We start from the raw sequence: 15,000 nt of genomic DNA, 5'->3' as shown, positions 1-15,000 counted from the left end.
AAAATGGAAAATACAGTGAAGTCTGTCATATAAGCTACATAAAATTAAAATAAAAACATTATAATTGTGTGTTTGGGACATGGATTTTAATGCTGAGCCTTTTGTTTTTGTAATCAGGCTCTCAGAAATTACATAAACATCTGGATTTAGATTTATCGGCCGATATATCGGTTATCGGCTTTCAAGTATAAAGAATTATCGGTATCGGCAAAATGTTCATATCGGCGCATCCCTAATAAAAGCATCCGCCAAATAAATAATCATAAACGTATTATGTGATTTCTTCCATTACATAAGCATGCTATTTTTGTAAATATATATATATTGGGTGCTTTTCTGTTCTAGATCATGGCACTCGATGTTGATGTTCTTGATGTAGAAGTTTTCTATGCTAGAAGGGAGTGAAATTGAATTTGATTATTGCCATTATATAAGCATGCTGTTATTGCTAATATATATTTGGTGTTTTTGTGTTCCAGATCATGGCACTCGCCACCTTCCTCTCGTCTCGCTGTGGTGGTGTGTGTGTGCGACGATCCCCCTGAGCAGAATCATGCTGTCGGGCAGCTGGCGCCGGGGAACCATCATGGCGTCCGCGAGCGGGTCGGGTCCTGGGTCGAGACTGGGTAACACTGTGATTCTGGAAGCCCAGTATGATTATTCGTACCGCGGCGCCGACGGACGTCAGGTCTCGATCCACGAGGGCGAGCGATTCCTGCTCCTGAAGAAGACGAATGCGGACTGGTGGCAGGCCCGGAGGATCGGCGCCGGCGGGAAGGTCAAACCCGTTTACGTGCCGGCGACGTACGTTATCGAGCTTCCTGTCAGCTCGTTCCGCCCCTCGATGCCCAGCAGCCAATCAGGCGGTCTCAAGATGATCCCACGAGGTTCTCTCACGCCCTGCATGCAAACGCACTGCTCAGGTAACTTTTTATGTATTTATTTGATCCAAAATACAGTGAAATATTATTAGAATTTAAAACAATTAATTTCTATGTGAATATATAGTAAAGTGTAATTTATTCCTGTAATCAAAGCTGAATTTTCAGCATCATTACTGCAGTCTTCGGTGTCACATGATCCTTCAGAAATCAGTATAATATGATGATTTGATGCTTAAGAAACATTTCTGATTATTATCAGTTGTGCTGCTTAATATTTTAGTCGAAACTGTGATGCATTTTATTTTCAAGGATTCTTTGATGAATAAAAAGTTCTAAAGAACAGAATTTATTTGAATTAAAAATCTTCTGTCACAATATCGATTTAATACATTCCTGCTGAATTACAGTATTCATTTATAATTAACTAACTAAATATAAAATGTTCAGATGCGTAGATCAACTCTATCAACAGTAGAGTGTTGGCGCTTGCAACACCAAGGTCATGGGTTCGATTCCCAGGGAAATGGCATATATGGAGAAATATGTAAACATAGAAGTGAAAATTAAATATATTTTATATAAAATTTAAATATATATAAAATATATTTAATGATTTTAAAATAAATATCAGTGTGCAGATATTTACTATATAAATATAATATTAAATATATTTAAATTAGTGCTGTCAAATTGATTATTTGCAATTAAATGCATCTAACATAAATGTTTGTTTATATGCGTGTATATATATTTTTTATATATATATGTGTCTGTATACACACTCACCTAAAGGATTATTAGTCAAGTCAAGTCACCTTTATTTATATAGCGCTTTTACAATACAAATTGTTTCAAAGCAGCTTTACAGAGAGAACTGGAAAGTAAAGTTGTAATAGTATTGTTAAATTCAAATTCCTAACTGACGACGAAGACTTGACAGAGCAGCCATCAAGTGTTAGACAGTATTCTAGGTTATTGCGTGTGGAAGTTTTTTGTCCAATAATTAGAATCTCTGTTTTTTCAGAATTTAGTAGTAGGAAATTACTAGTCATCCACTTTTTTATATCAACTATGCATTCCGATAATTTTGTGAATTGGTAAGTTTCATTAGATTTGAGGAAATATAGAGCTGAGTATCATCAGCATAACAGTGAAAACTAATTCCATGTTTCCTAATGATATCTCCTAACGGTAGCATGTACAGAGTGAACAGCAACGGTCCTAGTACTGAGCCTTGCGGTACGCCATACTGAACTTTTGACCGATAAGACATCTCTTCATTTACTGCTACAAACTGATAATGGTCAGATAAATATGATTTAAACCATGCTAGTGCAATTCCACTAATGCCAACATAGTTTTCTAATCTATTTAATAGAATGTTGTGGTCAATGGTGTCAAATGCAGCACTAAGATCAAGTAACACTAATAGAGAGATACAACCACGATCGGATGATAAGAGCAAATCATTTGTGACTCTAATGAGAGCTCTCTCAGTGCTATGGTGCGGTCTAAATCCGGACTGGAAATCCTCGCAGACATCATTTCCTTCAAGAAAGGAACAGAGTTGTGAGGATACTGCCTTTTCTAGTATCTTTGACAGAAAAGGTAGATTTGAGATCGGCTTGTAATTGACTAATTCCGTAGGATCAAGTTGCGTTTTTTTAACAAGCGGTTTAATCATAGCCAGCTTAAAGGTTTTTGGTACGTATCCTAGAGACAAAGACGAATTAATGATATATTGAGAAGAGGATCTATGACCTCTGGAAGCATCTCTTTCAATAGTTTAGTCGGTATAGGGTCTAACATACAAGTTGTCGATTTAGATCTTGTCATTCTTCTTCTATAGCAACAAATGAATCAAATTTTTCCTCAGGGAGACTATAATGCACTCCCTGATGCGATACTGTAGTAGACGGTTGCATAGTTATAATTTTGTCCCTAATATTATCGATCTTATAAGTGAAGAAGTTCATAAAGTCATTACTGCTGTGTTTCTTGGAAACTTCTGGGCTTGAAGCTTTCTTTTTCTTTAGTTTAGCCACTTTTTCAAATAAATACCTAGGATTATGTTTGTTTTCTTCTAATAGGGTTGAAAAATAAGCAGATCTAGCAGCTTTTAAAGCCTCTCTGTAAGCAATCGAGCTCTCTTTCCATGCAATCCGAAATACCTCTAGTTTTGTTTTCTTCCAGTTGCGCTCCATTTTTCTGGCTGTTCTCTTAAGGGCCCGGGTGTGCTCGGGAACGTGGGAATTATTAGGAACACCATACTAATACTGTTTGACCCCCTTTCGCCTTCAGAACTGCCTTAATTCTACGTGGCATTGATTCAACAAGGTGCTGAAAGCATTCTTTAGAAATGTTGGCCCATATTGATACGATAGCATCTTGCAGTTGATGGAGATTTGTGGGATGCACATCCAGGGCACCAAGCTCCCGTTCCACCACATCCCAAAGATGCTCTATTGGGTTGAGATCTGGTGACTGTGGGGGCCATTTTAGTACAGTGAACTCATTGTCATGTTCAAGAAACCAATTTGAAATGATTCGACCTTTTTGACATGGTGCATTATCCTGCTGGAAGTAGCCATCAGAGGATGGGTACATGGTGGCCATAAAGGGATGGACATGGTCAGAAACAATGCTCAGGTAGGCCGTGGCATTTAAACAATGCCCAATTGGCTTTAAGGGGCCTAAAGTGTGCCAAGAAAACATCCCCCACACCATTACACCACCACCACCAGCCTGCACAGTGGTAACAAGGCATGATGCATCCATTATTCTGACTCTACCATCTAAATGTCTCAACAGAAATCGAGACTCCTCAGACCAGGCAACATTTTTCCAGTCTTCAACTGTCCAATTTTGGTGAGCTCTTGCAAATTGTAGCCTCTTTTTCCTATTTGTAGTGGAGATGAGTGGTACCCGATGGGGTCTTCTGCTGTTGAAGCCCATCCGCCTCAAGGTTGTGCGTGTTGTGGCTTCACAAATGCTTTGCTGCATACCTCGGTTGTAACGAGTGGTTATTTCAGTCAAAGTTGCTCTTCTATCAGCTTGAATCAGTCGGCCCATTCTCCTCTGACCTCTAGCATCAACAAGGCATTTTCGCCCACAGGACTGCCGCATACTGGATGTGTTTCCCTTTTCACACCATTCTTTGTAAACCCTAGAAATGGTTGTGCGTGAAAATCCCAGTAACTGAGCAGATTGTGAAATACTCAGACCGGCCCGTCTGGCACCAACAACCATGCCACGCTCAAAATTGCTTAAATCACCTTTCTTTCCCATTCTGACATTCAGTTTGGAGTTCAGGAGATTGTCTTGATCAGGACCACACCCCTAAATGCATTGAAGCAACTGCCATGTGATTGGTTGATTAGATAATTGCATTAATGAGAAATTGAACAGGTGTTCCTAATAATCCTTTAGGTGAGTGTATATAAACACACACACATTTATATATATATGTACACACATATTATATAAACACAAACATAAAAGTTTGTTTATATGTGTGTAAATATATTATTACATTTATATATATGTGTGTGTGTGTATATATATATATATATATATATATATATATATACACACACACATTGATATATCTATATGTACACACACATTATATTAACACAAACTTTTGTTACATGCAATTAATCACGATTGATCGATTTGACAGCACGAATTTAAATATATTAATATAATTGTTTTCTGCCTTATAAAACTTCAGCAATGTCATAAATATTGCAATGATTTCATTATGCTACTCTCCATTTCCATTAATCAGATTAAAAACAATTATTTGCATTATCACATAAAAATGCAGCTAAAAAGTACAATAAAACAAATGCATTTCTACTACATGAGGGGATGATGACGTGATTTAGTTTGTTGCTGAAGTGTGTCTTTAAGGGTTATTGTGTGTTGTTCCTCTCAGTGCCTGATAAGCAGTTCTGTCGGTCCATGGAGAATCTGAACTGTAGCCGAGTCCCAGTGAGAGGACATTTCCCATCATTCCCTGCTTCCTCGCCCGCGGGTCACCTGACGGTCCCGGGTGTGTGTACGGGTCCCATCTCCCGCAGCCAGAGCTCCAGCAACCTCCCCCGGAACCCCTACCAGGACACACACACACACACACACTCTCTCAGCAGCCCGAGCAGATCCTACAGCCAGTGGGACATGAGCACCGCCACACGCAGACACACACAGGGACACGTACAGGTAACAGACACACACACAAACACACACACACACACACTGCCTCTATCCCTAAACCTACCAATCACACACACACAAACACACACACACACACACACACACACTGCCCCTATCCCTAAACCTATCCATCACACACACACACACACACACACACACACACACACACACACACACACACACACACACACACTGCCCCTATCCCTAAACCTACCCGTCACAGGAGACATTCTGCATTTTTACATTTTTAATAAAACACTGCTTAGTATGTTTTTAAAGCCATTTGAAATATGAGGACTCAGGAAATGTCCTAATTTTTCACGTTCAAGTTGTAATACCAGTGTAATACCCATGTCATTATACACATTTGTGTCCTCACAAATCACAAAAACAAACACACACACACACAGATACACACTCACATGTATACACACAGGGACACGTACAGGTAACAGATACACACACACACACACACACACACACACACACACACACAGAGATACACACTCACACACAGACACACACAGGGACACGTACAGGTAACAGAAACAAACACACACACACACACACACACAGATACACACTCACATGCATATACACAGGGACACGTATAGGTAACAGACACACACACACACACACACACACACTCACATGCATACACACAGGGACACGTACAGGTAACATATACACACACACACACACACACACACACACAGAGAGATACACACTCACACACAGGGACACGTACAGGTAACAGACACGCACACAGATACACATACACACACAGATACAGATACACACTCACATGCAGACACACACAGGGACACGTACAGATAACAGACACACACACACCCACACACACACAGAGATACAGATACACACACACACACAGAGATACACACTCAAATGGAGACACACAGAGGGACACACAGGGTCACGCACAAGTAACAGACACACACACACACACACAGGTAACAGACACATGCAGACACACACACGCAGACACACACAGGGATGCGTACAGGTAATAGACAGTCACTAACACACACACACATACATACTCACTCATACACACACTCACACACTTACTCACCCACACACATACACAATGAGATACACACTCACTCATACACACTCACTCATACACACACTCACACTTACTGTCTCTCACACACACACACAAACACACACACACAAACACACACACACACACACACACACACACACACACACACACACACACACACACACACACACACACACACACACACACACAGGTAACAGCTGACCAGGACAATCAATGCTTACATGCATAATCTGCCGCTTATAATCTTTCATTATTAACCTAATTAGTTCTTGCGCTTTATTTTTTTCTCAGAGTGTTTCACTGTATATTTATGGTTTCCTCTTGTCTTTAAGCTCAATAATCAGGGATTACAGTCACATTCAGGTCACAAGATCATTTCTCGTCAAACACACTAATGCATGTATGACACACACACACACATTATAGACTCCTACAATAGTTACAATAGTTTTACATGCATCCAGTGAAAATATATCTCATAATCTCCACTGCAGCATCAGCTGTTTTCTCTCAAGCCGCCTTTCCACTGCACACGACAAACGACAGCCGTCGGACCCGAAGTCATTCATTTCCAGTGTGAGTCGTACGGGAGCTGCGGGGAGTTCCGATCATATGCGTATGCGGAAAATTCGGATCCGATTTGAGCTTTGGATCTGTTGAAATATCTGAACTTCCTCGGCTAGACCGTATGCGACCGGTCAAACGGATGTGATGCATTATACTCAAAACTATGAGCGCGAGGCTAGAATTACCAATATTTTAACTCTTTAATGTTATTCTGTAAACGCTATTTCTGTAAAATGTCGGTTATTAATAATTATGGAAGAACATTTTTTTTTATAATTATTGAATCAATATTAATATTGATTAGCTCTATAAAATCTACTATGTTTTTATTTTAGATGTATTGAGGGTCATTTGTTTTGTGTGGATATATTCATGCATGCATTACATTAATTAAAATAATTCATTTTACCATTGTGAATAGCCGAGTAACGTTTGTATCACGACCAATTTCAAAGTTCCGTGCGACTGACACTAGGGGGCGAAATGGGACAATCGTACGCGAATGTCGTGTGCAGTGGAAAGGCGGCTTCAGTGTCTGAAATGCTTCGGTCGAAGATTCAGTCTCTCTAAGCCCCGCCTCTCTGTGAGCTGCTCTGCTCTGATTGGTCAGAAAACAAAAACTCATTATCATATCTGAATCTCAGCTCTTGACACACAGTAATACGAACAGTAACGATGGCGTGGGTTTTACCGTATCAATCTCAGAAAACGGCGTATTCTCGACACGAACAACACGAACAAAACTCTTCCAGTCTCAGATACACTACAGTGTTTGAGGGCGGGGCTAAGAGACGCTGCTCAGCCAATCAAGACCAGAGGCTGGCATTATGCAAATGAGTTACATTACTTTGTAGGTTTAAACAATTTGTTCAGAATTGACCCTTCGTTAAGCCACGCCCGAAAACCGCCACTGGCCAATCGTGTCTTAGCAACCGTAACTAGGCGCGGGAGGTCTGGCAAGCTTTCGAGCGAGGGAAACATGCCGAAGCTTTGTGCGTACGGATTGTGCAAATCTGATACCCGGTATCCTAAAAGTTTGGATGGGGGAGTGGAATTTTTTTCCTTCCCGAAAATCTAAAAGCCAAGATGAGAAATGATGTGCGTGGATCAGCAGTGTGTGAGACCACATTCACAACTACATGTCCACAGGATTAACAAAAACACCGATTGCTTGGAAGTTGGAAATAATGACGGTTCTTTGTTCATAATGCACATGTTTTAACGTAAAATAAGACGATTAAAGACAAGAGAGAGGCTCACTGACATACTTTAAAATATATTTCAGCATTTTGTTAATTGACGGCCTACTAACAGTTACCCCTGACTGAGTAACTTTAAACCAATCCGATCGCGGCTCTCCCGGTGTTAGTGTTATTCCACAAGATTTATGGATAAGCTGTTTGGTTTATAATTATTAGATTATTTTCACATTTCACTTACCCTTCAATTCTTATGAAATTATTCTCTAATCGGTTGCATATTATGTCGTGGATATATCCCTCGAATGCATACTGCAGTCCCTTTTGTCTTGCTCTCTCAGATATTTCACATGTTCGCCAAAAATTACTAATTATCTCATTGGGAATGTCTGACACTTGTGCATACACACTGTAATAGACGTGCTAGACGCGAAAGCTTGACAGGCGTAGCAACAGTAACTAAGGAGGGCGGGGCTTAGCGAAGGGTCAATTGGTTCTTTTAACTTTGTCTTGGACTTTGAGCTTTGAAAGTTTTTACATGAAAAGTACTTCAAGTATCAGCTTTGTCTCAGATTTTTCTCCCAAAAGTCCTATAAAATGAGTCTATAGTGTCTTAAAATGAATGTGGAGCTGCTCAAATCATTTGATCATTTTATATTTAGACTTCTGAATATTACGGTCAATCATTTAGTATTTCTATCGTAAAACAGTTTACCACATACATCTCGCCTCATGAAGCATTTGGACACTGAAAGATTGGCACAAACACACTTTATAACCTAAACATCTGACAGAAAGTAGTTTATCTGGTATGAAATTGATAAGAGTGTCTGTCTCTTTAAATCTCATGCACCAGTTAGTTTAACTCTATTGATTCTCACTGCCGTCTGTTGTGCATATGCTTGTGTTTCCAGGGTGTGACTTACTCTCAAACACTCGTTCACACCCAAACACACACACACACACACACACACACACTCAGCGAGAGCAAACGTGCCCTCGTGGATAAAGTTCAAGGCTTCATTTTAACCGCCAGCTGTTTCCTGCAGCACGAAATTAACATTCGAGCCTCAAACAACCAACCTCACTTTCACCGATGCTATAACTAAAATATTTAATTTACAGGCCTAAATTTAAGATTAATGCATTTGAATTGCATATAAAATACCCTGTTTTGGTTATATACTTGTTACATAAACTGCTAATGCATTTATGTTAGTAGTACTGTACATAAATGAAACGGCTCAGATTTCTGCACTCAAAAAACTCATAGCATAAGTAATCTATAAGTTTACTATTTGCATCGCATTAAATAATCATATTTTCAAAATGCATTAGAATAAGCATTAATGTTCTTTGCGAAAACCACATTTATTCAGTTAAAAACAAGTATGAACGTGGTAAAAATAAATATGACTAGTTCTGAAACAAGCAATATTCAAAGTTAAAAAGATTGAAACAAATTGGATTTATTGATGATAAATATATTAACCTGGTTATTGTGTATTTAAAACACATTAAGTTTATTAGTACTGTTAGATAAATCTGACTAGTGTGAATTTGAAGTGGATCAAAACCTTTCATCAAAGTTATACATGAATTTAAACAATACCCGTTCTTGTCTTAGGAACAACTTTGATTAACTTGATCCACTTCAAATGTTGATTACTGTATATATGCTCCACATTAAGTTTATTAGTTTATTTTAAGTCCCCCTGTGGTGAAAATCCAGCTTTTAATGTTGTTTATGTGTCAATGTGGTGTTTTTAATATGCTTTAAAACAAGCCATGTGTAAATTCATAAGTCGAGACAGCATTGCTGAGTATTTTCTCCTTAAAACTGCAGTGAACCAAAGACAGTCTCAAAAACGCCCGTTTTCTACCGTCACAAACATTTTATCACTTAAAACTCATATTTGATCACCAAAATTACATATTTACGTTTATTCCTTAAAAAAAAATTCTTCATGCCTTAAAATATCTTGAATGTAACTCAACACCCTTGCCTCATTTAGTATTCGCGGTTCTATGAATATGCAAATAAGCCCCGCCTCCACTCACTCAGAGATCCACTCGTTGACGATCACACGTTGATCTGATTGGTTACAATGTAGTTTGTGACGTCAGAAACACCAGCGATTTCAAACCGTGTTTTTGAGACTGTCTTCGGTTCACTGCAGTTTCAAGGAGAAAATACTCAGCAATGCTGTCGACTTATGAATTTACACATGATTTCTGTTAAAGCATATTAAAAACACCACATAGACATATAAACAACACTTGATTTTAGTATCTTTCTGAGTGCAGCATGTTTTATTGAGTATAAAGATGCTGTTTTGTTCTTATACACCGTCCTTCAGGAGTCAAGCGTGTCTGATATCAGAGAGAGAGACTCCTGCTGTTCATCTACGGCATGTCTCTCGCCCCGCACACGCCGCGTGGCCATATGGCATCATAGAGAAGAGTTATATAATCCAAATCGACACGGTTCTCACCTCAGAAAACATCCCTCCATATGCAGCATCTCCACTGGAGATTTACAGCACATAAACAAACCGTAATCCATCAGTCAAAGCTTTTAAGTGCACTCAAACCTCGTCTGGACTAAAGTGCATGAATGACATCAGCAAACCTTTTACATTTAGCCCTGATTTATTGTTCGTGGCTTCTAATGGTTTATGTTCCTTCTCTGTATTGTTCATATAGTCGTGTGTGTCTGTGTTTTAGGCCACTTCCTCTTGACGGTTGTGGCTTCAAGCTGTTTTCTTACTTAGTGAAGTCTACGTCTATAACCACAGTAACACACACACACGACTCTATTGTATCCCATCATGCACCTCCGTACACTTTTAACTGGGATAATCTTGCAATGGCACTAATTAGTCTCACATACACACATTAAACACACACACATTAGAAATCATGGTTGCATTCGCCTAAAAGATCAGCAATAATTAGTTTTTGAACAGATTTCAAAACATGTGATTAAGGTTTAACTTCCTCTGTGAACTTTATTTCATGCATTGTTGTGTTAATAATTGAAATAAAGCTGAAATACAGTATTAGATGAAAACTTCAACTTGTTTGTTACTTAAGTACTAAAGATTTTAAAAGTAAAACTGAAATACGAAACCTGAAACTTTTAACTATTAAAAACCGTTGTTGGTCATTTAAAAACAAACAAAAATAAATTAAAATATTAAATAAACGAATGAAAATTAGAAATTAGAAAAGTGTAAATAAATATGTTTTATTAAAATGATCAAAACTAAAAAACATTACTTTACTTACTTTTAATTTTAATTGAAAAGCTGAAATAAAATAAAAATTAGCAATTGGAAAACAGAAATATTTTATAAGTAAACTCAAATTGAAATAAACTTATATATATATATTATATATATAACTAAAAAGGACATAAGTACATCAAATTATTAAAACTAAAATGAAAACTGAGAATATAAAAATAAAATCTAACTCAAAATATTAATAAATATTATAATGACATAAATAAAACTGAAATAACACTAGTTAAAAGGTAATTCATAGCGCAACACAAGTGCTGCATTTTCCATGCAATATGTGCCATATTTCTTTGTAATCCCTCTAATGTCTCCTATCCTCAGCTTTCATCATCGGCCTACATTTCCCAGAGTTCTCTGTCGGAGGCGGGGAGCAGGCAGTGGGCGGAGCCTCCGAAGCCGTCGCCGGGGCAACGGCCCCTCCAGTCGCTGCAGCTCTGGGATCAGTACCGAGACCCCGGGACCGGACGCTGTTATTACATCAACACCGTAACGAAGGAGCGCTCGTGGAAACCTCCCCGCCGAGCCCGTGTGAGCGACGGCAACCAGAGCAAGGTCACTAATAATCACTGACGAGCTGCGCATAACTTATAATCACTGACGAGCTGCGCATAACTTATAATCACTGACGAGCTGCGCATAACTTATAATCACTGACGAGCTGCGCATAACTTATAATCACTGACGAGCTGCTCATAACTTATAATCACTGACGAGCTGCACATAACTTATAATCACTGACGAGCTGCGCATAACTTATAATCACTGACGAGCTGCGCATAACTTATAATCACTGACGAGCTGCGCATAACTTATAATCACTGACGAGCTGCTCATAACTTATAATCACTGACGAGCTGCTCATTACTTATAATCACTGACGAGCTGCACATAACTTATAATCACTGACGAGCTGCGCATAACTTATAATCACTGACGAGCTGCTCATTACTTATAATCACTGACGAGCTGCGCATAACTTATAATCACTGACGAGCTGCTCATAACTTATAATCACTGACGAGCTGCTCATTACTTATAATCACTGACGAGCTGCTCATAACTTATAATCACTGACGAGCTGCTCATAACTTATAATCACTGACGAGCTGCGCATAACTTATAATCACTGACGAGCTGCGCATAACTTATAATCACTGACGAGCTGCACATAACTTATAATCACTGACGAGCTGCTCATAACTTATAATCACTGACGAGCTGCTCATAACTTATAATCACTGACGAGCTGCGCATAACTTATAATCACTGACGAGCTGCTCATAACTTATAATCACTGACGAGCTGCGCATAACTTATAATCACTGACGAGCTGCTCATTACTTATAATCACTGACGAGCTGCTCATAACTTATAATCACTGACGAGCTGCTCATAACTTATAATCACTGACGAGCTGCTCATTACTTATAATCACTGACGAGCTGCGCATAATTTATAATCACTGACGAGCTGCGCATAACTTATAATCACTGACGAGCTGCTCATAACTTATAATCACTGACGAGCTGCGCATAACTTATAATCACTGACGAGCTGCTCATAACTTATAATCACTGACGAGCTGCTCATTACTTATAATCACTGACGAGCTGCTCATAACTTATAATCACTGACGAGCTGCTCATAACTTATAATCACTGACGAGCTGCTCATTACTTATAATCACTGACGAGCTGCACATAACTAATAATCACTGACGAGCTGCGCATAACTTATAATCACTGACGAGCTGCTCATTACTTATAATCACTGACGAGCTGCTCATTACATAATCACTGACGAGCTGCACATAACTTATAATCACTGACGAGCTGCTCATTACTTATAATCACTGACGAGCTGCTCATTACTTATAATCACTGACGAGCTGCGCATAACTTATAATCACTGACAAGCTGCGCATAACTTATAATCACTGATGAGCTGCGCATAACTTATAATCACTGACGAGCTGCTCATTACTTATAATCACTGACGCGCTGCTCATTACTAATAATCACTGACGAGCTGCACATAACTTATAATCACTGACGAGCTGCGCATAACTTATAATCACTGACGAGCTGCACATCACTTATAATCACTGACGAGCTGCACATCACTTATAATCACTGACGAGCTGCGCATAACTTATAATCACTGACGAGCTGCTCATTACTTATAATCACTGACGAGCTGCACATAACTTATAATCACTGACGAGCTGCGCATAACTTATAATCACTGACGAGCTGCGCATAACTTATAATCACTGACGAGCTGCTCATTACTTATAATCACTGACGAGCTGCACATAACTTATAATCACTGACGAGCTGCGCATAACTTATAATCACTGACGAGCTGCGCATAACTTATAATCACTGACGAGCTGCTCATTACTTATAATCACTGACGAGCTGCACATAACTTATAATCACTGATGAGCTGCGCATAACTTATAATCACTGACGAGCTGCTCATTACTAATAATCACTGACGAGCTGCTCATAACTTATAATCACTGATGAGCTGCGCATAACTTATAATCACTGATGAGCTGCGCATAACTTATAATCACTGACGAGCTGCACATAACTTATAATCACTGATGAGCTGCGCATAACTTATAATCACTGACGAGCTGCACATAACTTATAATCACTGACGAGCTGCGCATAACTTATAATCACTGACGAGCTGCTCATTACTTATAATCACTGACGAGCTGCACATAACTTATAATCACTGATGAGCTGCGCATAACTTATAATCACTGACGAGCTGCTCATTACTAATAATCACTGACGAGCTGCTCATAACTTATAATCACTGACGAGCTGCTCATCACTAATAATCACTGACGAGCTACGCATAACTTATAATCACTGACGAGCTGCTCATTACTTATAATCACTGACGAGCTGCTCATTACTAAAAATCACTGACGAGCTGCTCATTACTTATAATCACTGACGAGCTGCACATAACTAATAATCACTGACGAGCTGCTCATTACTAATAATCACTGACGAGCTGCTCATTACTAATAATCACTGACGAGCTGCTCATTACTAATAATCACTGACGAGCTGCTCATTACTTATAATCACTGACGAGCTGCACATAACTTATAATCACTGACGAGCTGCGCATAACTTATAATCACTGATGAGCTGCGCATAACTTATAATCACTGACGAGCTGCTCATTACTAATAATCACTGACGAGCTGCACATAACTTATAATCACTGACGAGCTGCTCATAACTTATAATCACTGACGAGCTGCTCATAACTTATAATCACTGACGAGCTGCTCATCACTAATAATCACTGACGAGCTGCTCATAACTAATAATCATTGACGAGCTGCTCATTACTTATAATCACTGACGAGCTGCTCATTACTAATAATCACTGACGAGCTGCACATTACTAATAATCACTGACGAGCTGCTCATAACTTATAATCACTGACGAGCTGCTCATCACTAATAATCACTGACGAGCTGCTCATAACTAATAATCATTGACGAGCTGCTCATTACTTATAATCACTGACGAGCTGCTCATTACTAATAATCACTGACGAGCTGCACATTACTAATAATCACTGACGAGCTGCTCATTACTTATAATCACTGACGAGCTGCTCATCACTAATAATCACTGACGAGCTGCTCATTACTAATAATCACTGACGAACTGCACATTACTAATAATCACTGACGAGCTGC

At 39.0% G+C, this 15,000-nt stretch overlaps 1 protein-coding gene across 4 annotated transcripts in view; it reads left to right on the top strand.

The window, feature by feature from the left end:
• The window catches only part of LOC143740644 (rho GTPase-activating protein 9-like), a 71,198-nt gene that overhangs the window by 12,726 nt on the left and 43,472 nt on the right, over window positions 1-15,000 (top strand). For all 4 annotated transcript variants that reach the window (XM_077232651.1, XM_077232650.1, XM_077232649.1 and 1 more), the window contains exons 2-4: window positions 480-923; window positions 4,825-5,108; window positions 11,582-11,812. In XM_077232651.1, coding sequence (XP_077088766.1) covers window positions 554-923; window positions 4,825-5,108; window positions 11,582-11,812 — 885 coding nt within the window. In that variant the 5' untranslated portion in view covers window positions 480-553. The remainder of the gene's footprint in view (window positions 1-479; window positions 924-4,824; window positions 5,109-11,581; window positions 11,813-15,000) is intronic.

Source organism: Siphateles boraxobius, unplaced genomic scaffold (assembly GCF_051911475.1).
Source record: "Siphateles boraxobius isolate OS27281-9 unplaced genomic scaffold, OSU_SipBor_1 179, whole genome shotgun sequence".
NCBI lineage: Eukaryota > Metazoa > Chordata > Actinopteri > Cypriniformes > Leuciscidae > Siphateles > Siphateles boraxobius.
The sequence above is the reverse complement of the archived record's forward strand: the minus strand, read 5'-3'. Positions and strand labels throughout refer to the sequence as shown.